At 54.1% G+C, this 25,856-nt stretch overlaps 1 protein-coding gene across 1 annotated transcript in view; it reads right to left on the bottom strand.

Annotated features, from left to right (window-relative positions):
* P4HA3 (prolyl 4-hydroxylase subunit alpha 3) overlaps window positions 1–25,358 on the bottom strand; it is a 33,027-nt gene extending 7,669 nt beyond the window's left edge. The window contains exons 1-11 of the mRNA XM_074954743.1: window positions 25,139–25,358; window positions 18,985–19,127; window positions 18,108–18,331; window positions 13,671–13,824; window positions 11,756–11,803; window positions 9,888–10,051; window positions 9,060–9,236; window positions 7,485–7,549; window positions 3,556–3,715; window positions 1,607–1,669; window positions 652–720 (exon numbers count right to left, since the gene is read on the bottom strand). Coding sequence (XP_074810844.1) covers window positions 652–720; window positions 1,607–1,669; window positions 3,556–3,715; window positions 7,485–7,549; window positions 9,060–9,236; window positions 9,888–10,051; window positions 11,756–11,803; window positions 13,671–13,824; window positions 18,108–18,331; window positions 18,985–19,127; window positions 25,139–25,317 — 1,446 coding nt within the window. The 5' untranslated portion in view covers window positions 25,318–25,358. The remainder of the gene's footprint in view (window positions 1–651; window positions 721–1,606; window positions 1,670–3,555; window positions 3,716–7,484; window positions 7,550–9,059; window positions 9,237–9,887; window positions 10,052–11,755; window positions 11,804–13,670; window positions 13,825–18,107; window positions 18,332–18,984; window positions 19,128–25,138) is intronic.
* Between the last annotated feature and the right edge of the window lie 498 nt (window positions 25,359–25,856).

Below are 25,856 nucleotides of genomic sequence, written 5' to 3'. Positions count from 1 at the left end.
CCTCCAGAGTGCAAGCCCGAACCCCCCTCTCCCCCAAATCTCCAGGAAAGACCAGTTCCAGAGTGGAACCTTGCAGCTCACCCCTAGCTATGCAATGGGCTGAACCAAACTCCCAGATCCAGCCACTCCCGAACTCCAGAGAAGTCTGGATCTGGACTGGCATGGCTCCTGCCTGGAATGGGACGGGTGTTTGGAGAGAGCGTCCCTGTGTTTTGGGGGGGAGGGAGACTTAGCCGAACTCAAACACACTTTGCAGGATGCCAAACATTTGCACAAGCCAAAGCTGCACCCAGCTCCGTGCGTAATGGGGACACACAAGGAGCTGGCACCTGTCCCCTGGGAACAGCCTGTTTGGCACAGTCCAGCCCTGAGACATGACCGCGGTTCCTGTTGTCCAGCCAGAGCAGCTTCACGGCCAGCTGAGCACTGACTAGCGGGTTCTGTGGTCTAACAGTGAATGTCCCCAGAGAGGGAGCTTCCACCGCGGCCCCTGGGAGAGGTTTCCACTTGGGAGGTGTTACTCATGGAACAGATGAGGAAATGGCAGACTGGAGTTAATGGTCCAGGTACCTCGTGGGGTGGCTGTCCCTTCCCAGCTGTGCTGGAGAGACTATATTTCTGGAGATCATGCTGGAAAAAACTCCCACTCACCTTGACCACAGGCACACTGAGGTTTGCATAGATAAAGGCAGTGGATCCTCCGGCTTCTACTGAGCTCAGCTGGAAAACAAGGGCAGCACTCAGTGTAACACTGCGTGTTTGCAAAGCCTCTTTCACAGGGGGCGCTTTACTGAGGAGGCTGCTTTGCACGTGGGGAAACTGAGGCACAGAGCGACGCTTTGATTGGCTTGAGATCACACGGCCTTCAAGGCCCTGCACAATTCTGCCCCTCCCTGCTTGTCTGTTCTTGTCTTTTATCACCTTGCTCCCTTGTGCTGCCAATGCTGCCTTGAAGCCAATTTGTTGGCTTCTCTCACAGACTTCTCTGTATTTTTTTAACACTGCCTGGAATGTCCTACCTGAGCTAACTCATACCACGGTGCACATAATGAACACCCACAAGGGAAGAGCTAGGCTGGTGTTAGCTACTGACTGGCTCATTGTACCAACGCTGTGCCGAGGTTCTGTAGAATCTGAGCTTTCATTTGAAACCATATGTCTAGCCCTAGTAATGGGAAGAAAACCTCCTGCCTGTGACATGATGGGGGGCTGTAACCCAGAGCTCAGAAAAGTGTTGGGTGCCTTAATCCATCTCAATTGGGTGTTGACCCTGAACCCTACTGACACCCTGAAACATTCTTAACTCTTTCCCTGTTGATCCTTTTAATCAGAAACATCCAGCTGGTCTGGGATTGCGGACAGAGCTTGTATAGAGCACATTCGCTCCTAGTCCAACCCCTGCAGCTGAGAATAGAAACCAGGCGGCTCCCTGCTCTAACCACTAGCCCACAACACATCTCATTGCCTGACATGGTTGCAGGCTGCAATTCAGCTTAGCGTGATTGACGCTCCCTTCGAATGATATCCCTAGACATCTTTTAACCACCCTTCACACTCACTAAGAAACAAAAGCCTGCCCAGGCCCCAGCTGGCAGGGAATACTCACATAGATCATGACTGTGGCCAGTCTGTTACCCGACTTCATTCTGTAAAGGGGGCTCTTTCTTGACTGCATCAAAAGAGAACAGTTGTTCATTCACGGACCCAGCACTGCTGCACTATTCATAACAGAGCTTAATGTTACCAGTGCTATGGGACATGGCCCTGCGCTCAAAGGAAGCAGTTCAGGCCAAAAGCCCGATCTACCTTAATAAGATCCACTGTGCCCAGTTGCCTGCAATGTCGAGACAGAAATTAGAAATTAACAACAGGAAAGGCCAATGGACAAGGTCACCTATGCCAATTTGCATCTGCCACCTCAGGGCCAGTAAGCAAATAATCTTGTAGCAGACTCCTAAACATGACTGCTATTCGAAGCATATGCACTGAATTCTGCCATATTTACCACCCCTTCCATCAAGGCCTGCAAATCTTTACTAGGATGGAAGCAATGAACACTGGGCAGATTCTGATCTAAGTTACACTCACGTTAATCAGGAGTCACTCTACTGAAATCAGGTGTCACCCAGGTGTAAACAGGTGCAAGGGAGAGCAGAACCCAGCTTATGGTATAATATGTGTAGAACTGGCTTTAAAATGCCAATAAGTTTTCACTGGAAATGTGAAATTTTTTCATTATTTCAAAATGTCCCATGGAAATGTTGTGTGTTTTCATTGAACTGTCCCAAGCCAAAACCGGGAGATTTTCCTGTAAAATGTTTCCATTTAAAAATGCTGATTTTTTTTTTAACCCCATCTTTGGCCATCTTCTCTGTCCCAGGGAGACAGCAGCCCTTGGGGTTCCAGAAAGGAAGTATTTTTTAAGTCAGGTGGAAAGGATCGTGCGAAAGAATCCTGTGATAAATGAAAGGGAGGGTGGGGAATAGCTCCCTTTTATGGACCCAGCCAGCCAGTTAGCTATAAAATCCCTCTTCGTAGCTGTTCTCTACTTGCTTTACCTGTAAAGGGTTAAAAAGTCTGACTGCCTGCACAGGTAAAAGGAAGGGAGTGGGCACCTGGCCAAAAGAGCCAATGGGAAGGCCAGAACTTTTTAAAGTTGAGGAAAAAACTTCCCCTTTGTCTGTCTGTGTTGTTCTCCGGAGCAGTGATGCTGTAAAAACCTTTGGGCCAGGTATGAAAAATCATCAGATCATACCTAGAAACTATTCATTTAAAACCCCAGATATGTAAGTAGATCAGGAAATGTCTAGGAAGACGAGAATAGGTTTATCTCTGTTTATTTCTTTATGGCTTGTGGACTCCTCTGTGCTAACTCCAAATGCTTTTGTTTTGCTTGTAACCTTTAAGCTGGACCTCAAGAAGGTTATTCTTGATGCTTAATTTTTGTAAGTGGGTTCTTTAAATCTAGCAATAGTCTGAGTTTCCAGATGTATTTTCTTTCTTTTTTCTGTTCTTAATAAAATTTACCTTTTTTAAGAACAGGATTGAATTTTTGTGTCCTAAGAGGTTTGTGCACATGTTGTTTAATTACCTGGTGGCAACAGCTGATTTCCTTTGTTTTCTTCCTCAGCTCTTCCCTGCAGGGGGGCTGAAAGGGATTGAGGGTGCCCCACAGGAAGGAATTCCCAAGTGCGCCTTCCTGGGCTCTCAAAGGGGTTTTTGAACTTGAGTGGTGGCAGCATCTACCCATCCAAGGTCAGAGAGAAGCTGTAACCGTGGGAGTTTAATACCAGGCTGCAGTGGCCAGTGTTAATGTTTAGAATCCTTGCGGACCCCCATGAAGTGCCGGAGTGGGGAATCAGCCCTGACACACCCCAGGAAATAGACTGATCAGCACCACAGCCCTGGAGCGGTACTGAAACACAGGACACTGCTGCATGGCACAGTGCCAACAGACGCCAATGGGAGGCCTCCCGTAGACTTCAGTGATCATTGGCTCAGGCCCTGTGTGAAAATGACCCATTGTGATCCAGTCTCACGGGCTTTGTTACTCACTGTGGCATGGTCAAAATGAGGCTCGTAGTGTCCACCTATGCCATAATTCACCACCTGTAGGTACTCCGCATATGGTGGCCGAATGTTCAAGCCAGTCAGGGCTGCAATCCTCTGATCGAGCGACACGATCACAGGGTCGACCGTGTCCTTCAGCCAGGCGCTAGAATGCACAGCAGACAAGCTCAGAGGGGTCGCCCAGAACAGCTGGCAGCAGGATCCCCAGGTGGAATCTGTTCTAAATGCCCAACGAGCCAGAGTCAATCGAGTTCCACCAGGGAAGAGCTCCCCAGGGACGAATTTGGCCCCATGTGCAGTAGGCTCAGGGTTATTGTCCTTATTGGACGGATAGGGGAAACTGAGGCACAGAGAGGCAAAGGGCCAGATTTTTTAAAAGGGAAAATCCACTTGTGGCAAACCCTTAATTCGCATGTGCAATAGGACCATGATCTACAGCCCAATGGGCGTCTTTTCATTGACTCGAATGGGCTTCAGACTAGGCTCCAGGGGCCAGATTTGGAAAGGTATTTGGGCACCTATCTACAGCTTTGGGCACCTAAACCCCTTTAAAAAGCTAGTGCAAGGTGACTTGTCCAAACTCACCCAGTGAGTCTGTGGCAGAGCCAGGACCCCGCCCCAGGTCTCCTGTTTCTGAAACAAAATCAGCTTTTCTCCTGCCTCTAACATGCTGCCAGTGGCTGAATGCCTCACTCAGAGCAGAGGCCGCGCCAAACAGAGACGGGGGCATGGCAGCTGCTGTCTGAAGGTTGGCAGGTAAAATGTGAACTGCAAAGGGATCTTTACTTTCCTGGAGCTGGTTTCACTGGGCGCAGCCCTGGAAGCTTCTTGATGTACCCGGACTATTTATGTCAAAGGCCTTTGCCTTTGTAATCGTCCTGGAGGCCGTGTGTTTTGGATCAGTGCATGGAAACCGTATTCTTCTACCAGATCTGTTTGCTGACATTGGCACTGCTGTGGGCCAGCCTTTCAGAGTGTTCCAGAATCTAATCATCTGCCAGATTCTGTTCTCCACTTCAGCTAGAAACAGACCAGAACCAGCACGCTGGAGCCAAACAGTACGGGGTGGGATTGGGGGTACGAAATCTAAACCCAACACTAAATTCCATGAATGGCACCTATTTTATTATTATTATTCTTCTATGACATTTGTACCTAGAGGCCTCAAGCACAGTCAGTGGCTCATTGCGCTAGGTGCTGTACACGCACACATAGTCAGACAGGTCCAGATCCTCAAAGCCACTTAGGCACCTAACTCCCTTTGATTTCAATGGGTGCCCAAATACCTTTGAGGATCTGGGCCATAGTCCCTGCCCCAAAGAGCTTACATTAGAGAAGACAGACAGAAGGTGGGGACAGGGAAGAGGTATTATATCCCCATTTTACGGAAGGACAACTGAGGCTCAGAGAGGTTCGGGTATATCTATACTGCGATAAAGACCCAGGGCACGACTGCGGCTGGCCCAGGTCGGCTGACTCAAGGGGGGAGGGGCTCAGACATCTGTGAGCTAGAGCGACCCTGCCAGTCCAAAGAGAGAATATTGCAAAGGTGCAAAAGCCACCCTGCTCCCCACCACCCACCCTGTCGGTCCCAAGGACTCAGTGCCAACGTTGTCAGTGAGAACCCAGAATGGCACCAGCTGGCAGAAGAGTGGCCACACTGGGGCTGGCACCAGTCTAGCTAAATTGCAAATTCTGTGTGCGGACCAAGCCTCGGGCTGAGCTACATAAACACGGAGGATCCTGCCTTAAGTTGCTGCTGCATCCACTTTGGGGTTTCAGGGAATGTGCAGAAAGGCGGGGGACGGGCCCAACAATCCTGAGAGGGCAGGAAAGAAAATCATCTCTTTCATCTCAACGGCTGCCTCTTGCCAATGGCCATGAACTGCTGTCCGCATGGTGGAGTCACATTACGCAGCGCGGGAGAGTCATCGGGGCAGAATGTAGCCCGCAGAGCCCCATAAGGAACAAATCATCTGCTGGCTAACAAATAACTGAATCCCACCCAGACGTACGTCTGAAGCGCCTCATTTGTTCCGTTGTTTTTCAGCCAGAGGGATTTTCAGTGTCATTACGAGGTCTGTAGAGAATCCAGGTTCACACCCAGAACATTAAACCTGGAGACAATGCCAGTCTTGCCTTTTCTATTGTACCTCGATAGTGACTACTGGAGTCTGCTGGTTCGAGCAGGGGCTTAGGCATTAGTACGGCTGGATTCGGTCTTCCCTCTGCCACTGACTTACTGTGTCACCTTGGACAAGTCTCTGTGCCTCAGTTTACTTCACCTGTACGACAGCAGTCATTATACTAACAGGTACCTCATTACAGAGGCAGTAGCTAGAATTAATGACTGAATATGAAGGGCTTTCAGCTGCTCAGCGGGGAAGGCTGTGCGTAGACTGGGTTTCTCTATCAGATGCTGTGCACATTGGAGATGAGTTCGTCTGGTTAGGGGATCTAGGTCTTCGTCTTTTAAATTAATTTATCTAGTTATCATTTCCTTCTCCCTATGGTTTAATCCCCCCTCCCTTTTCTGGGTCCTGTCATGACAAACACCTTCTCACTGGCAATGGGGTGACCTCTGCCAATGCCCCTTCTGCCTTCTTTAGCAGCCCCCTGGAGCTGCAGGGGTTAAAAGTTACCCTCTCCATCTGGCTCTGGGCCTGGGAATGGAATTCCATTCAACGGGGCGTCTGGGGATGAGGCTGGGAGGCTGAGCCTGGAAATATTTTACTGGGATCACTGCAAAGCCACACTACCCCGTGCCTGGATTCTGGATTTAACTCTTTCCTCCTCTGCAGGGAGCCAGGATAACTGTCCTCTCTGTCTTAGCGAAGCTTCCCCAGCAAGCGACCGTCTGAGTTCCAGCCATACATTCTCTTCCCGCGGCAGACTGAAAAGCCTGTCACTGCAGGGGAACTCAGAGACCAGGAATGGGATCCACAGCCCCGCACTCCGACGATACTGGTTGAAACCCAGCCTAAGGTGAGAATGGTCTAATGTCCCTCCCATCGGAAATTAGTCAGTATCACTCCCATCTCACTGCAGTTTGCTCACCTCGCTTTGCGTCATCGCGGGACCATCGACACTGGGGCCAGAGGTGCAGTTTCCAGCTGGAGCGACCTTACCTGCGCTAGCTCTGATTGAGCCAGTGTGCTAAAAATAGAAGCGGCTGCCCAGGATACGGACCCAGGGTCTCAGATGGGCTCCTACTCAAGGCAGCCGGTCCGTCCCGCTGCTTGCACAGCCAGACTCTATTTTTATAGAGCTAGCTCGACTGGCACAAGCGTAGGCCCTCCCCTCAAGCTGGGAATTGCCCCCCCAGCTCCAGTGTAGACGCATCCTGGGACACAGAAGTTCCCAGCTCTTAGTGAGAGGTGATTGCAGAGGCCTCAGTACCGTTCATTGTTTCCTGCCAGGGACTCCTTGGCCATCCCACTCTGCCCCAGATGGTCTAAGTCTGGCCCCCTCAAGGATTGAACTCACAACCATAGGTTTAGCAGGCCAATGCTCAAACCACTGAGCTATCCCTCTCCCACAACTGGAGCTGTCACTTGGGTACCAATAGCAGTGAAGCCAAGGCAGCACAGACTAGCCACCCCAGTACAAGCTCTCCAGGGAGCCTGGGTACAGAATCGGGCAGCGAGCTCGTGCTGCTGCAGCTTCATTGCTATTGGGACCGGAGCTAGCTCAGCCAGGTCCACACATGCTGCAATCCCCCCATTGCAGCGTAGACGTACGCGCTGTGTTTGTACAGCACCTAGCACAATGGGACGCTGCTCTAGTCGGGGGCCCTCTAGGTCCTGCTGTAATATGATTAACAATAAGATGGGTCAGACAGGGCATGAAATTCCAGCTGTGAGAACCCTGGCGCCCAAACGTCGGCGGGGGGGGGGGGGCGAGGGGTTAATTACCTCTTACTTATCCGGTACTCGGCTTTCTGCTGCTTCTCTTCTGAGGCAACCACTGATCTCTGCAGCTGAGCAACAGGGAGACGAGAGCACACGAGATAGTCAGGGGACGTAACAAATATGGGACCTGCAGTCGCACGGGGAGGCCGACAGGCACCTACACTCCCAGGTGGATTAAGGCAGGAGCTATGGATCTGTGCATTCAGGCTTTGCGCCGGGATGGGGCCCACAAAGTGGGGATCCAAGCTGGGGTGCTATTAGCCAGCCAGCGAGAGCCAGGCACTGAGCCACCCGCTGCTGCGCCGCTGGCTGGCATCACCGGCCCGGCAAGTTCTCTCCCCACTGACGCTCAGGTGTAGCCGTGGCCGTGGGAGGAGGGGATGGAAGGCTGGCCACCAGCCGAGCTGCAACCCGCACAGTCCTCCCTGTAACGGGGCAGGCCCCGCGAGTGCCGCGATGAGCCACTCAGCACATACCAGACAGTGGGAGAGAGAGGAGAGCTGGGCCCAGCAAGAGGCTGAGCTTGGGTGGCTCTCGTACAGTCCCAGGCCTACAGCACTGACGACTTGTCAGTCCTGGATTCAGTTACTAATTTCCCCATGGGCTGCTTTGCTCCAGTACCAAGGCACCAGGTCTTCTTCCGGGAGCCCAGAGAGGCAGCTAAAGGCATGCGGTTTACTTCAGAACAAACCGTTTAAACGCGGGGCTGACGAGCGGACGGTTCCGTCCCTCTCTTTTTGTTACCTCGGGATAGCAGCGTCTTCCTCGCGTTCCTCTGGCTGGGAGACAATCCACCACTAGCCCCCTGCCCTCCTAAAGAACGAGCCGCCCGACAGTCTCACGCTGCTGTACGATCCCTAGTGAATTTCGTCCCTGTTCCAAGTGGTGAGCCGGCAATCGGTGCAGGCAGCCAGGCCGTGAACGTGCCCACCAGAATGTTAAGCCAGACAGTTGTTCGTGTTTCTACGATGGCTTCTGTGTTGAGGAACTTAGCTAGATTCACAGATCCTAAGGCCACCACTGAGCTCTGTGGAGCTGAAAAGCTTGTCTCTTCCACCCACAGAACTTGGGCCAATAAAAGATATGACCTGACCCCCAGTGTCTCTCTCATATACTGGGGCCAACACGGCTACAACAACTCTGCACAGCACAGGCCAGAGAACTTCCCTGTCGCAATACCTGGCTAAACTAAAGCAGATCTTCTAGAAACACACCCAGTCCTGAAAAACGCTTCACCCGGCTCTCGGCTGCAGTGCGGCTCGGACCCACGTCCTTCGGCATGGAAGGAACAAGCCCCTGCCACTTAAGGCTAAAATCCCATTACCGGGTGCAGGTATAGGTGTGGCTGGGGGCTGGAGTCATGAAGGCCTGACTGAGTGCCGAACGATCTCATGGGTTTCTTTGGATGTGTGGATGGGGTTCAGACCCACCTCTAGCCGTCCAGACGTTCCCATTTGACTGCATTCAGATGACATCCCCTCCCCCCTTGCCATGGAAAGGTGTTTCTCTTCCCCATAGAGCTGTATGAGGACATGTGTGTGCATTAGGTCTGCAAGGAGCCTTGTTTGATGAACTCACCCAGGGAGCTGCAAGCCCCTTGATCTTCTCCGCCTCCAGGTCGCTAATGAAGTCGTGGTACAGGGCTACGTACGGCTGCAGCCGGATCAGCTCTCTTTTCACCGGCTGGAGGATCAGGTAGGGGCTGTCGTTCGTCTCATACGAGCAATGGAGGGCTGGTATCTGATACTGGGTTGGCTGAAAGGGAACCAGCCCAGGGAATGTGTGAGGAGACGGCTGGAGACTCCAGCTTACAGGGGACTGAACCTCATCTAGTGCTGGGAGCTTCAGGTGCCCTGGAGCCACATGCTCCCTCTTTCCCAGCAGGATCGTGCGTAGAATTGACAAGGTCTGCAAAGGCTTCGCCTGCAGCGCTGACGAGGCAGGAGCTAGAATCCCAGGGCTGAGAATGGGTCACAGAGCCAGTCAGCTCAGGGATATCGGCTCAAACCTGGCCTAGGCTGACAGTGACCCAAAGCGGCTATTATGTGATGGCTACTGGGGGCCTGCTGGGCCTCCCTCCGGTTCTCACCTGACGGCCACCAGCCACAGCCAGGCTAACTACAGGGATGGAGCAGGGGACCTGCAGCACTCAAAGGCCTGAGTCTAGAGCCAGGCTCCAGCGCTGGGGGCTGGACCAGCCCCAAACCCTTGGGAGAGAGGCACAGAGGCGGGCACACAACAAACACCGACCCGCGGGTTACACTGGCAGATGTGTCACAACACCCTCGGCCAGGACTGTCTGGGCAGGTGTGAGGCACACACCGGGGCTGTCCTGGGCAAGAGGACGTGAGTGGGTCTCGTTCACCGTCACCCCCTAGCCCCACAGGAAGGCTCAAGGCTCCGTACCTGTGACCCCAGAGTCTGGCACAGCTCTTCATAGAGGTCTCTAGTCTGCAGGTGAGTCACATTCGGCCTCTGCAGGCCCACCTCGGCCGTGGCGCGCTCTGGACTTTCCACCAAGAGCCTTTCATACTTAAGGACGTTCCTAGCGATTCTTTTGTTGCTGGGATCTGTGGGGAACAGCATAGGCACGTTATCCCGGCCCTCGGCAGGTGGCTTTGGCAGTGCTCTGATGCTCCGTGGACACGGGCACCACTGACTGAGTTCATCTGTCGGCTTTCATAGCGTTTTAACAGCTATTCCTTCGTCTGCTCTGTCCCTATTTGCTGAAATACAAGTAAAATCACTCAGCTTCGTTGTAGCCGTGTCAGTCCCAGGATATTAGAGAGACAAGGTGGGTGAGGTCGTATCTTTCAATGGACCGGCTTCTGTTGATGAGAGAGAGACAAGCTCGAAAGCTCAAAAGTTTGTCTCTCTCACCAAATAACACCAGAGGAGATTGTAACTCATTCCACTGGAACAATTTACCAAGGATCATGGTGGATCCTCCATCACTTGCGGCCTTAAAGTCACGACTGGCTGTCTTTCTTAAAGGCACATGCTAGTTCAGACACAGGTTATGGGCTTGACCCAGGAATGACTGGGTAGTGTCCTCTGGCCTGTGCTATGCAGAAGATCAGATTAGATAAGTGTTCGCAAACATTTTGTGTTGGCGACCCTTTCACACAGCAAGCCTCCGAGTGCAACCCTCCTTATAAATTAAAAACACGTTTTTTATATTGAACACTAGCTTAAATGCTGGAGGTGGAGCAGGGCTGGGGGTGGAGCTGGGTGGGAGGGGCTCGGGCTCTCCACCATGAATGGGGCTGACAGCCAGAGCCCCGCCATGTGTGGGGCTGACAGCTCACGACCCCCCACATAATAACCTTGCGACCCGCAGTTTGAGAACCCCTGGATTCGATGATCACAACAGTCCCTTCTGTCCTTAATTAAAATCTATAATCCACAGTCACTAAGGGATTTCCTGGTTGTCACCAATGCCATGCTGTGTCCCATGGCCAAACTGAATTTCATGGGGAGAGTGAGGACAGAACTCAGATCCTTCTGCTCTAAAAGCCCTACCCTGGGCCACTTGAGCTAAAGTGGGGCCTCTATCACCTGACTCTATAGGATACCATGGAGCAGTTGTAATTCTAGCTAGTAGAGGTCAGTGGTGCACACACACACTGGCCAGTTGGTTATGAAGTTTACCAATGCTGGTAACAATTTTCAGGCGTCTAGCAACTAGATACGCAAGAGAGACCAATAAATCCTTGGGCCTGATCTGCAGCCTGAGTTAAGGTTGTTAAGTGAGTTAAGTGCCATTCCAGTGGCGCGAAGAGAATGAATGGTGCCTTCATCAGGCAGCGGTGGATTGCTGGGGACTGGGCCAGAACCTGGACCATACACTGCAGCCAGGCTGGTGTGACAGAACGGTGCAGGCTGCCTACGTTAAAGCAACCCTGGGGCTGCTCTAACTTGCACCTGAAGCCAGTTTGGCCCTGGCTACCCCAGACTTGGGGCAGGGGTGAATTGCCTCCTCACACCTCAGTTGCGGTGAGCATGAGCTCAGCACAGCTGGTCTATAAACCTGGTGCTCATTTAGCTCAGCAATTTTGGAGTTTTACAGCCTGCCGTGTAGGAAAGAGCTGCTCTCCTGGACCCGCCCTTTCCAGCCCTCCCCCCTGTGCTTCCTTGCCAGCCCGTTATATACTGCACAGCATGGGGAAGGGGCTCCATGGGCCACAGCTGGAGAACCCCTGGTTTCAATGAAAAGCAGTTTTTCACCCAGAGCGGAGGGAAAAGTCACTGATTTCCCGCTGACAATCACATACCGTAGTGAAGAAACTCTCTGGAGAGGCTTAAGGCATGAGAAACATTTCCTGCCTAGGAGAGAGAGAGAGGAAACATGGGTGTCCCTGGTGCAATGGGTATCCCGTCTGCATTTGCTCAAGCCAGGACCCCCTACCCCCTGCTCCTATTCGGCTCCCACCATGCACCAGAGAAACGGGCACAAACCTCAGGCACAAACAAAGCCAGATCAGCTGTAGGAATCACTGGCGTCGCCAGCGCCAGGGGCTGTGTACGAGCGCGCTCCGAGTTCTGATTCCGATCCGAGCATCACGGCTCAGGCTGATTCAGAGTCTTAACGGCGACGAGTCTGAACCAAAGCACCACTGAAATCAATGTGGGGGCGGGGGGGTCTGTTGGCTTCATCGGGCTTTGGATCGGGCCCTGCGTGTACATGCACCCGGTGCCCCGGGCAGGGTGGGGAAGATGCTTCCCCTAAGGATCCCACCAGCTTTGATCAGCGATTGGGTGCCATTAGAAGCTGCCCAGTGGAGGCTGGCACAGGGGCATTCTGGCCATACCCCCTCTCCAGCCAGCACCACCCAGTGTGGCTTGGCTGCAGGTCCATCCAGAGAGCAGGCCATGCTGACACCTTGCATCATCACCACAGTCTGCCATCACTGGGGGCCCAAGCCCTGCATCACACCAGCTTATCCGGGCCTGAATAAAGCAGAGCAGCGTAGCGACAGCCAGACAGCTGCTCGCGGTAGCTGGAAGTGGGATGAGGGAGGGAGGCTGCCCCTGGACAGAGTATTTGAGGCTGAGTCATTCTGGCCGGCCAGGGTGAGATTCCCCCGGTGCCAGCAGCTTGCTGCCGGACATTCAGTCAATTGCAGTCACTGGGGCAGGGCTGGGGAGGGATCTGGGGAGTTAGTGGCTTAGAGGCTCAGAGACAGCGTCCATGTTGGCTGCAGGGGCAGATAGGATGCCAGCAGAAGGGGCTTCCTTCCACGCACGGTAACACACTGCTCAGCCAGCAGGAGGCGCCTGAGCAAACCAGCCGCAGTCCCAGAGCAGGCAGGGAAATGAATGAGATGAAACAAGAGTTTTGTTATTCGAGGAAATGGGGGGAGCGGAGTTGGCCGGCAGACAAAGGGCACAAGCTCTGGCTGCCTGCAGGGTAGCTTGTTACTGAGTGGGACGAGGGGGCCGGTGTGGGTGGGGAGGTGAACCTGGGTCTGACGCACAAATAAGCAAAGCCACCAGAGATGGGTCTGCGCTGCAGCGTTCAGCTCCGCTGTGGCCCCCAAACCCCGCACAGTCTGGGGAGGGCAGATCTGACTTTCATTTCACCCTGCTATAAAGATAGGAGCCAGCTACAAAATTCAGAGCCAGATCCAGGTTTGGAATCCCAGTGACCCAAATCCCTGAAGGCCAGACCCTCTCCTGGGCTGCGGCTGCTGTACGCTTGGCTGCTGGTGCAAAATGTCCTGATCCTGGGGTAGTCAGCCCTGCGGGGTGGGGTGGGGTCAGCCCAGCATAGGGGGGATCTCCTGGGCATACAGCCAGGACCTCTTCCCATGTGCTGGAATAGAGGGTGTGGCCAGGAAAAAGGAGGCGTGGCCAGCAGGTCCTGGTGATCACGGACTTGTGCACAGGTGGCCCAGGATTAGGAGACCACAGAGGTGGTTTAAAGACATGACTGACACCCCCTCCCCCCCCCCAAACACACACACTCCCAGTCTGTGCGCTCCCTAGTCAGAGTCCAGGAGCTGGACCCGGGTGTTTGGATCTGGGGTGTTGGTTCAGGTCTTGTTTCCATACGCACCCAATGGAGAGCCCCTCACATTACCCAACAGAAACAGCACGACAGGCTTTTGCTGCCAGCTGCCCGTGTTTCTAGCTCAGTGAGATCCGGAACGCAGCCCTGCCAGGCAGGTGAAGGCTGGCCCCACGGACTTGCCTTGAAATAGGAAAAAGCCAGATGGTCTAGCGCGTCCTCGAGGCTGCCCTCGTCCTCTGTGTTCCACTCCCCGTAGGAGACGCGGAAGAGGCTGACGGCTTCCTCCAGCCACGCAATGGAGTGGTAGTAATCCTCCATGTCGTACGCCACCTGCAAGGTATCAGACGAGATGCCGCGTCCACCCTGAGGGCTGGAGCGGGGCATGGAGCGGTGGGGCAGGGAGGAGGGGAAGGAAACGCGTCCATGGGCCGGGTTATAACACAGCTTGGTCTCAGTGTGGCAGCTCAGCAAAGCTCACACAGAAATCAGTGGGTCAAATGCACCCCTGATCTGACTCCACGCTAGTTATCTTATTGTTATTTGTTCTCCAGTTGCGATCAGGGCCCCGTTGTGCAAGGTGCTGTACAGACCCACAGTAAGAGGCAGCCCTTGCCCTGTAGAGCTTGCAATCTACATAGGCAAGACAGACAAAGGACATATTGTTATTTCCTGCGAGGCAGCGTGGCCTAGTGAATAGAGCATTGGGCTGGGACTCAGGAGAGCTGACTTTTATTTGCCGCTCTGCCGCGGGCCTGGTGTGCAAGTCACGTCATTGCTCTGTGCCTCGGTTTCTCCAGGCATAAAAAGGGGTTGACGATTCTGCTCTCCTTTGCAAAACACTTTGAGATCTACAGAGGAAGAGTGCTGGATAAGAATTAGGATTTTTCCATATTTTATACATTCCTTTTATACATAGGGGAACTGGGAGGTTAAGTGACTTGCCCAGTATTACACAGGAAACCTGTGGCTCAGCTGAGACCTGAACCCACATATCCTGAGTACCTGTTTAGTGCCTTATCCCCATGACCAGCTTTCTCTCCCCAGTGATAGTTTTGCCTGTCCCTGAGCATCTTAGCACCACTGCTGACAAGGGGGCTAGTGGCTCAGTCAGACATGCAGGGTGGGACCCCAAGTAATGTCCTTGCCTGGGAGTGTGGGCCCCCTTTCCCATTAGGGCATAGCTCATGTTACATGGCTGCTGGGGCTAATCCAGTTAGCGATAATTGCCTGAAGTGACCTGTCCATCCAGGTTAAGGACTATCAGAGGCTAAGCATGGATTGCTGTAAATTCAGCTACTTAAAATGCTACAGTGGAACAGCTGGAGTGCTTCAGAGTAGACACTACCTGCGCCGACAGGAGGGGTTCTCCGGCTGGCGCAGGTAATCCACCTCCCTGGGAGGCAGTCGCTGGGCTGACGGAAGAATTCTTCCGTCACCCTAGCGCTGTCTACACTGGGGGCTAGTGGCACAGCTCCGTCTCCCGAAAAATCCACACCCCTTATGGGAGGTAGCTATGCCAATGTCAGTTACCAGCGCAGACCAGCCCCTAGTCTTCCTCCCGTTATTTTCCCCCCTGCTCCTTTGCTGTCTCGCCAACTGCATGTTTTAAAGTATTTTTGGGGGGGGCAGAGTTGAGATTTGAACCATTTGCCGTGTTCAAAACAACACAGAACATTTTCAGAAGTCACGATTGGGGGGTTTGGACAGTATCTGGTCTGGCCAGCCCCACAAAATGGTGAGTCTGGCTGCAAAAAATCATGAGATAATCTTAAAAATAATAAGATTTGAACCGCAATACACTTGGGATCCTTTTTTATGGGCCTTCTGGGTTTTGACCTGTTAGGGGGTCACGTTTCCAACCGCTCCTTGGCAAACGTGAGGGCTAGAAACTTACTTTGTTCAACAAAAGCTGAGATTTTTCACTTGACACCACAGGACTGCTGGAGCCGGGGCTGATAAATATGCAAGAACTGGCAACAGTGTTTGAGATTCATTATCCAAACAAGTGATAGTTTTGCAGTGACATTCCAATGATTGCTCTTCACCAGCGTAAATGTATTTGTCCAGCACTTTATTTGTGTTTTCTATGCTGATAGTTCATGTATAGTCTAGTGGTTAGAGCGAGGGCCTGGGCTCAGGTCCTCAAGGTTCTTTTAGCTCTGCCAGTGACTTGCGGTGTGTCCTTGGGCTAGTCACTTAATTTCTCTATGACTCAGTTGCATCCTTTGTAAATGGGGACAAGTGATACTTAACCTAATTTCCAAGGGTGTTGTTATTAATTATCATTATTTTGTATTTTCATAGCATGTAGGAGCCCCAGTCATGGCCCATTGTTCCAGATGCTTTACAAACACAGGCCAAAAAGTCAATCACTGCTCCAGAGAGCTCACAACCTAAGTATAAGTCAAGAAGAGACAACAGGTAAATACAGACAGCCTGGGGAATACACAGAAACAATGAGACAGTATTGGCCATCATGACAGGCAGAGGTCTCAGCACATCCACAGTATACCTGTTTTCAGGTTGTGGGGCTTAATTAATTGATTAGCACTTTGTAACAGCTGAACGATCGCCTGTGTGCCCTAGATCTACTGAAGGGAATGTGGAGTTCTCCTAAATGGTGAGGGGAAAAAGAAATCAGGAAACCTGAGTTACGGTCTCTGCTGCCCCAGCTCTTCCTTTCCTATAACTCCAGGCAGTGAGAAAACCTGTTCTCCGGGCTATAACTGAACTCCCAGAATGTTGTAATTAATCACAGTCAGAGATCGGGACCAGGCGTCTCCTTGCCTGGTGTGACTGCATGAAACAGGATCGCAGAGCTTGCTGTCACTGTCTGCCAGGAATGTCTAAGAGATGAATCAGAAAGGGTCTCGCTTGCAATATTTGAGGAAAGAAATATCCAGTGTAATTTCTTATCACTGTAACTTCATAATTTCCCCCGAACGATCACGGTCACATACATCTGAAGAAGGTTTTTTTTTTACCCACGAAAGCTTAGGCCCAAATAAATCTGTTAGTCTTGAAGGTGCCACCGGACTCCTCATTGCTTTTGTGGATACAGACTAACACGGCTACCCCTCTCATATCTGTGCACTTTACAACATCCAGGGACTGTCACCCCGGCAAGGCAAGTCTGATTGTTCCCATTTCATAGAGGGACAGACGGAGGCACAGTGGGGTGAAGTGCCTCACCCGAGTTCACATGGCAGGGCTGAGACTAGAACCCAGGTCTCCTGCGGCTGGTGCTCCCTCGGGGTAAAGAAATTCTGGGCTAGAACAGAGAGAGTCCCAGCTCTTTCTGACAGAGGCATTCAGAACTCGCTTCCAGCTTGAGCGCCTGAGTTCAGGGCCCCCAGCTCCGTCTGGGGGAGCTCAGATGGGAACCTAGCTTAGCTCTCACCGCTGGGACTGGGGCTCCCTGGGGTGCCGGTGCTGCTGTATTTGGTTCAAAGGGCGATACTTGCTCCGGGCCAACAGGCCCCATGAAGGCGGCGTATGCTGTGTATGGCAGGCCCTTTATTTAAATCACATGTGGAGCCTTTCGTAGCAAAGCGAGCTCTGAATTTGTGACAGCGTGACATGAACACAGCGACGTCAGAGCACCGTATCCGGCCTGGCATACTGACGAGGGACGTAACTCCCTTCTGGTCACAGCGTTCACATTCTGGTCCCAACACCAGCTCTGTGTGGCTTATATTAGGCTGACTCCTGCTAATGCTGCATCTCCTGGTACCAGCTCCTGATGCTCAGTGGGGTGTGCTCCAGGGGGACTTCCATCCTTTGTCTGGATTCCCAACAGTGCTGCTCTGTGCCTGCTGGAGGCATCAGCCTTTTCCTAGTGGGGGAGGAGGCCTGAGGTGGGCCTTAGCCCCCTTCACCACAAGGCCCCGCCCCCTACTGCTCCTCTTCCCCCTGAGGTCCTGCCCCTGGCCAGGCCAAAAGCCAGAGCCAGGCAGTAGCAAGAACCATGCAGGGAGCCCCGGACTCTCCACCTGCCCTGGGCAGCATGCCCCAGAGGGTGGGGACACGGGCCAGAAGCTGCTCTTGGGCACCCCAGCCCCCGGGCAGCTCTTACCACGGCCTGGCTCCAACTTCCAGCCCGGCCAAGGGCTGGAGCCCCTGCATGTGTCCCGTTTTTGCACCCTAACTCCCCAGCATACAATCCAGTCACTGTGGAGTGTGCTGGGAAGACACTCGTGTGGGGAGATGGGTTTAGCACAGACCCGGATTAGAACTAGTCGATCAAGGGGCATTGAGTGGATGCTGTGGACTAGCTACCCGTCATTTCACTGGTGTCTTCCGTGGCTGCCCTGAGTAGGGATCAGGTGGGCAGGTCCTGTCCCATCAGCTGAGGAGGGGCAGGGCATTGATGGACCTGGGTGCTCTTACTAACCCACAGGGACTTCAAGCCACTGCAGTCAGCACCCCCACCAGCCTTCATGAGATACGTGCAACCCACGTTAAAGCAGCCTGGCTCTTTGTCCCCCTCTAGTGGCTGGAGTTTGTCCCCGCAGACGGTTCCATAGGAGATGCTTTTACGCACAGGTTGAGTGACAGCCTGGTAACCCCCTTGCCCATGCCCCTGCAGTGCTGGCCCCATGGCTCCCCCTCACCTTGCCGACGAGGAAGCAGTCATCAGCGGAGAGCGGGAAGAGCTGCCCGGGACTGTAGATGTCAGGGAGGTGGGTGCCGCTGGCTCTCTGGAACACACCTTTCACCAGCCCCTTCACACTCAGAGCATAGACATCCTGCAGCCTCATCAACGCCCGCGCTGCTCCCTCTAAGTCCTCGAACTCGGGCAGGTCCTTCTCCACCTGCGTGTAGCCATTCTTGAGCGCTGTAATGTCAGTGACGGGGGGGAGCGTCAACTGGGCGGCGGAGAACGGCACGCCAGTGCCCAGCTAAGTGCTTCCATTGGCTGGAGCCAAGGAGGGATTCATGGAGAAGGGGCTTCCCCTGAAACGCCATCCGAAAGCATTTCAGTGCCGAACAAATGGGACCTTCCCCTTGTTTGCCCATCCATGGGTACGCAGCCTGCCCGAGCTTGTGCCCCTTGCTCTTACTCCTCTCTGTCCCCCATAACTGACCCCCCACATTGTCTCCTGTTATTCCCTTCCCATTTCCTCTCCTCGCCTTGTTCTCCTTCCTGGCCATCACCTTCCTCCCGCTCCCAATTTCCCCTCCTCCCTCATTCCCTCCCACTTTCAGTCCCTCCCTTGAGCATCCCCCTCATTATCTCTACATGGGGGTGATGGATCCAGGCCCGATGACACCAGCTGAACCTCTAGCCCCAAGCCCCAGCTCCTCTGGACACATGGTGAGAGATTCACAAAGGCATGTAGGTGCCTAACTCCCATTGGGATCCATGGGAATTAGGCACTTGAATACCTCTGTGAATCCCATCCTCTGCGCTCATCTGCTGACTCAAAGCAGGTCAAGCGCTGTGGGTACGTGGCAGCTGTGGGTTCGGCACAGCCCCCTCTCCGGTACCTTGGGTGTTCTCGCTGGCCTCCAGGCTGTGCACCACATTCAGCCAATCAGACTGCAGCCTCTTGATCAGCGTGTAGGCGAGTAACGGGTTTGCCGCAGAGCCCCCGGCTCCTTGGTGCAAATCCTGCACCTTGTTGTAAAACCTGGAAGGCATGAGCAGGGCAATCCCTCAGAGACACTGGAACCAGCCAGCACGGCCCATTGCAGCAGGCTGGGCGACGGGCCGGGGAGCACGGAGCTGGGGAAACTCCTCAGCAGTGAGATCTGGAAAGACTGAGGGACGGTGGCTCGTGGGAAGCGCCATCAGTTGAAACTAGACAGGACAAAGCAGGGGTCAGATGGGCTGGTCCTGCCCCCTCAGCTGCAGGAAGGGCGGTGCTCTGGTGGATCTGGGTATCTCTCTTTTGATAACAAGAACAGAGCTTGCTCTTACTAAGCCCTGGAGAACACCGTGTGTAGCGGGAACGAGCAGGACGGGGATAAGCTAACATCTCTAACGACTTTCATTCCCCCGGCTCCCCTCTGCTCGAGTTCAGATCAAACCCACTCAGAAATGCAAGGGATGGGAGGGGTCACTTCCTGCTGCTCACGTGAGCTTGTGGTGCCTGGTACTTTGTCTTTTCCATGGGCATATCAGCAGTTGCAATGGCCAGCCCCATTGTCCAGCTCACAGATACCCAAGCCCCAGATCCCTGCTTTGACTCCAGCTTGGATCTAACTTTAGATTTTCTGTTGTGCTCAGCAGAGCAGGGGGAAAAGCCATAAAATGGCACCTAGAGCTTGACTCATTCCAGATGTTAGTCATGTGACCCATCCTCATAAAAAGGTATTTTCCACTGCCCTCATTATTAGACTCCTGAGCTCAAATCCAGATCCTGAGATTGTCTCCCTGCAGTAAATGCCTCTGTGTCAGGAGGCACATGTTGAACCTGCAGCCTGACTCCTCCATGAGCAATGATGACTGGAGTGTGTCACCTGGCCAGTCAGAGGGGCCAGAAGGAACCCCCCAAATCTGCACACCATTCAGCTTTGGGCTGGTACAAAATTTGAACCTGGAACTGGGTATATTACAAATGGCCCCTTTCATTATACTGGGATGAACCAAAGCCCCAGAGCCAAACTCCCTTTGTGGTTGAAATCTAGATCCATAGATTGTGCCCATCTCCAGTCAAATGCAAAGGATACTGCTGAGGGAATTCTACGCCAGAAAATTAGAAATTCTGCGCACAATATTTTAAAATTCTGCAAAATTCTGCAAATTTTATTTGTCTGATAAATGTGGAGGCTCCAGCCTGGCATTGGGGAGCACAGGCCACTGGTTCTACAGTGGTGGGAAATCACTGTGCAGCTCCTCCCCAGGACATGGACTCAGTGGTGAGGCTGCACCCAACCTTGACACAGCAATACCATAGCATACCAAGGTTTCCCGTTCCCAGCCAATGGGAGCTGTGGGGGAGTGACCCACAGGTGAGGGCAGCCCGTGGAGCCCTCTGCCCCCGCTCCTTCAGGGGCCGCAGGGACGTGGTGCCAGCCACTTCCAGGAGCGGCGTGGCACGGGGACAGGGCAGGCAGGCAGGCAGGGAGCCTAACCTGGCCCCAGTGCACGCCGCTGCCACCGGAGCCCGCACCCTGAACCTCTCCTGCACCCCACACCCCAACCCCATGCCCTGAACCCCCTGCTGCACCCCAACCCCCTGAACCCCCTGCTGCACCTTGCACCCCTCCTGCACCCCAAACCCCGCAGCACCCCGCACCTCTTTCACCCCAACCCCCTGCCCTGAGCCCCCTCCTGCACCCCAATCCCCTTCCCTGAGCCCCCTCGTACACCCCGCACCCCTCATCTGCCCCAATCCCTTGCCCTGAGCCCCTTCCTCACACTGCACCCCGCACTCCCTTCTGCACCCCAACCCCCTGCCCCAGCCCTACCTTTATGGCTCTGCATGCAATTTCCCCACCCAGATGTGGCCCTCAGGCCAAAAAGTTTGCCACCCCTGGACTAGATGATCACAATGGTCCATTCTGGCCTTGGAATCTATGACTCACAGAACCCATTCAACTTGCCAACTCTCATGATCTGATCCCCCATCTCACACTGTGTGGGGTTTGTCTCAAAGCCCCAGCTCCCAGTGTCATGGGATCATGAGAGATGCTTTTTATTTTAATGTAACTTTCTAGCTCTCGTGATATCAGAGCAAAGCTTGAAAACATGGCCGCTAAAGGCTCAGATGAAATGACGCAAAATGTATTGTTTTGAGTCTCATGATTATTTTGCGGGGGAGGAGGAGAGACTGATTCATGAGTTTTGAATGATTGGGGTTGGCAATAATGGAGCTGGGAAAATCTCCAGGAGCACAGGAATATTCTGTCTCCGACAGTGGCCAACATCAGATTCTTGAGGAAGGGGTAAAAACCCCACAGAGGCAGGAGCTGTGGGACAATTTGCCTCATTGGCTTTTGTGCAGAAGCATGAGGTTTAATATCCCTCCCACCACATTTCTGTAAGCGTGAATTAGGATAACACTAGATATTCATGTTATCCCCCTGCCTGGGGCTGCAGATCTGACCCTGCTGCCAATCTGACCGCGTCCCACTTTGTTATTTCACATGTTAAAGCAATAATTCTGAGGGATTTAGTCATGTTTGTTATTGGTGGAAAAGCTGGTGTATTTGGGGGCCAGGTTCCGCAGACATGCATATGACCCGCTCCATGTCTGTTACAAATAAGGCCACAAGGTTCATCGGGAATCAAATACATCATTCCCGATATGTGCTTTTGTTTCCAGACATTTAACTGCTCCATGCAGGAAACCGCAGAACAGCTGAATGCTGCATTGTTGGGATGGGAGGCTTTCCACCATGCAGCCTCAAGCTGATGGAGCTGATGTGGGATGGGGGACTCCTTCTTAGTTAGCAAAGAAAGGAAAGGATTATTGCACAATGCTCAGACTCTGGGTTTCCTAGACAAAGATTTCTTCTGCACTACGGATGACTTGGGAAGTTTTTAGGCCTGATTCTCCTCTTGCTTACACCAGTTTTACCTCAGCGTAACTCTAGTGACTTCATTGGAGTCATTCTACATTTACACCAGTGTAAACAAGACCAGGGGCCACCCAAGCAGGTCCTTCGGCACAGCTTCACCCCTGATTGCAGTGGCATGGCCCTGCTTGCACCTGGAATAGGCTTGGACCTTTGCATGTATAGCCTCTCACCCCCATTGTTACACACAGTAGCAATGAGCAATGCAAGTGCCCGGCTGCTGACTCCTGTCCGGCCCAGCTGGGTCAGTGCAGATGCATGGTAAGACTGAGCAACAAACACGGCAGCTCTGACATCGAGTTTGTCCAGTGAGCCTGGTAGTCCACGTACACACACACACAATCCCAGATGCACGTGTGCACACACACACACTTCCTGATGCATGTGTCACACTCACACACACACACATGCACACCCCTACATATGCATGCTGCACACACACCGATGCTAATGTATATACATCCCCATTCACTTGCACAAACACAGAAGCAGGTACCCATTCATCCACGTACTCACTGGCACACTTACATGGGACACTCATATGCACGCATGTACTGTACATACAAACATGGACAAACACACTTAAGCACTGTCAGACCGGCGATCACGAGTCCTAAGCCCTGTGTAAGGTAAAACAAGGGCTTCCCCTTTATTCCAGTTAACAGCCGACACAAAGAAAAATTCCAGCGCCGGGCTTGGTGAGGCACCTCGCAGGCCCCCAACGCACAAGGCGTGTCTACACGGCAGCTGGGGGGAGCCGGGGTGGACGCTGACAGACACGTCCTCGCTGGATTAGAACGCGGCTGGACGAGTGTGGCTGTTGCCGCACGGGGGCTTGGGCTTGCCGTCCGAGCACAAGCCCTCCTGACCCCCTGGGTCTGTACTCTGGGGCTGCCACCTGTCTCTCGGTTTCAGTTACTCCTGGGGGGATTCCCAACGAGCCCCCATGCACCCAGATCTCCCACTGAGCCACCCACACCCAGATTGCCCCACACAGAAACCCCTTACCGCACACCCGGATCCCCCCACACTAAGCCTCTCCACACTTGGATCCTGCTGGGCTGAGCCTGCCCAGCCACACCTGGTGTACCTGGCACAGAGGGGCAGGGCCCCGGGGTGTTTCTGGGGCAGGCCCGGCCCTTGCACTATATCAGGGTCAGGTGCAGCTTCACTGCCGAGTCCCTGTACTGCAGGGGGTGGGGGCTTCAGGGTGATCGTCCACCTCAATGCCGCCAGTGGCCTGTGCTCCCCTCTGCCACGCTGGAGCCACATTTCTTTATTGACAAATAAAACTTGCAGAATTTTAAAATATTGAGGCATCGCTTTTAATTTTTTGGCGCAGAATTCCCTCAGGAGTATTTCAGGGCTCAAGCAGCGCGAGGGCGTGTTTGTCTACCCTGGCTGGGAGGCACACCTCCAGCTGCAGTGTAGACGGACAGATCTCCCTTGATTAATAATACAATCTGAATCCCTTCTATAACAGGGGGGTTTTCACCTTCCCCTGCAGAATGCGGGGTGGTTCACCTGCTGGGATCGTTTAGGCATAGTTCACCTAATCCATTCCCTGCTACCGCAGGGGTCTGGGACATTGGTAGGACCTCGGTCACTCCCTGTGGCACTCAGTTTAGTCTCCTGGGGGTTGAAATGCTTTGGTCTGATTAAAGTCCTGGGTGTAACACGAGGGTATCGGTGTGAAATTGAACAGCCTGTGACAGACAGGAGGTGAGAGGATCTAATGGTCCCTTCCGGGCTTCAACTCTGTGAAAACACACTCACTCCCTCGCACACATGTATTGTTACACACACACGGTCCTGGGCACACACACTTGCTCACATGTATTGTTACACAGCCATGATTCTGGCCACACACACTCACTCACTTGCACACGTACTGTTACACACACAGTCCTGGCCACACTCACTCACTTGCACACATGTGCTGTCATACACACATGATCCTGGCTGCACATTCTCGCTCACTTGCACACATGTACTGTTACACACACACACAGTCCTGGGCATGCACATTTCATTCACTCACTCACATGCCCTCCCTGCATGGGAACCCTCAGACTGCGAGCAGAGACCATCCTTCTCAAGTGTCTGGAAAGGACCTGGCACACAGCGGCTGCTACTGCAAACTAGAATTAATAATAACAACAAGCTCATCTGCATCCATGCCTTCACTCCCCACACATGCCCTTTGCTAGCACATACCTGGCTGGGTCCTCCCCTGATTGGTTTGCAAACTGACCAGCCCTAGGTGAGACACAACCATCATTCTACAAAGCCCATCTCCTGTGGCGTCTGGTACTCTCTCTTCTGTCTTTTATTGATTTATTTAAAACTTGTCTCTCCTGACGCTCTAGGCGCTTGCACACCGAGGAACACAGACGCAAACCAAACGCAAAATGCTCTCAGGTTCCTTGCTAACCAGCGTGGCCTAAAGGCCAGGATCACCAACAAGCCTAAGGGAGTTAGGTGCCTGCGTTCAGTGGGAGTTGGGCTTTTGATAATCCCAGCCCATTACGCTGTTTGAGGCAGGGACCCTCTTTCATTCTGTTTGCACAGCCCCTAGCACCATGGGGTCCTGCTCCAGGCCTGGACCCCTCCCGGTGCAGAGTGCACCGCCTTCTGAAATACCCAGGGTCTGAGGCTCCGCTGGATCAGCTGTCCTGCCATGGAAGCGAATGGAGCAGCACCGGAGCGATAGGGATGGGGCGGGCAGGCAGGGCGGGTCCCTTCTGCAAGGAGAGGGATTGTGCCCAGCCAAGTGCTTTCGCCAGGGGCCGGAGGGGACCCCACTGGGGCAGCTGAGTACTGGGAAAGTTCACGGCTCCGTGTCCTGGCTGCAGGCCGTGGGGCTCTCTGACCCAGCTGCCTGCCCCTCCCGTGTCTGAATAGCCAGGCTGATCCGGACTCTGCTGGGAGCTGGTCCCGAGGCAGAGCCAGGCTGCGGGGTGCAAGGTCCGGTGGTGGATAGGGCTGTGGACCCCGCCGGATGGGGGAGTATCTGGATCGGGGTCAGCCTGGGAGGGCAGGGCGCTGGGAAAGCCAAAGGGTCCAGGGTCAGTTCGGGCCCCTCTCCGGGTGCTGCCCGCCGGGCTGGCCCACTTACCTCTGCAGGTCCTTCAGCCGGTGGGTCTCCGACTCCAGGTAGGCTCCCAGGTGCCGCAGCAGCCGCCGCTCGGTGGCCAGCGCCTGCCGGACGCTGAGCATGGAGCTGAAGGTCTCGCCCGGCGCCCGGCGCAGCCAGCCCAGCCACAGACCCAGCGCAGCCACCGCCGCCAGGCGCATCGCTGCGGCGCCGCGGGGGAGTCTCCGGCCGGCCCCCAGCTGCCCTGCGCGGGGCCCCGGCTCCGGGATCTTCCCCTGCCAGCGCCCGGAGAGCGGCGTGTGCGCCCCCGGCCGGCAGAAGCGGGGCCCGGCTGCGGGCGCTCCGCCGTGGCCAATGGCAGGGAGAGGCGCCGGGGGCGGGGAAGCTCCGGACGCGACGCGGGGAGAGGAAAGCTGCGGCGGGGGCCGGCCGCCGGCACTGACCCAGGGGGCGCCCAGGCAGGCTCACACCGGCGGCGCCTTTCGGGCGCGCAGGGGTTTGGCCCGGTGAGTTTCGCTCGTGGGCAGGAGGCAGCTCTCCCGGGGGAGGGGGATTGATCACCCCACCCCCTGGGGGCTTCCTGCAGCGTCCCCCGGCGCAGCGAGTCAGCCGGTGTGAGAGACACGGGCGGGGTCACTTGTCCCTGGAGAGAGGAGTGACCAGCCTGGTGATGTGTGGCTCCAGGCCAGGAGCTCAGCCAGCCAGCGGGCCGGGATCCCCGTGATCCCTGGCGGCACAG

The sequence above is a fragment of the Natator depressus genome, chromosome 1, assembly GCF_965152275.1.
Source record: "Natator depressus isolate rNatDep1 chromosome 1, rNatDep2.hap1, whole genome shotgun sequence".
In the NCBI taxonomy this organism is placed as follows: Eukaryota; Metazoa; Chordata; order Testudines; family Cheloniidae; genus Natator; species Natator depressus.
Note: the sequence above shows the minus strand (reverse complement) of the source record. Positions and strands in the feature narration are given on the sequence as shown.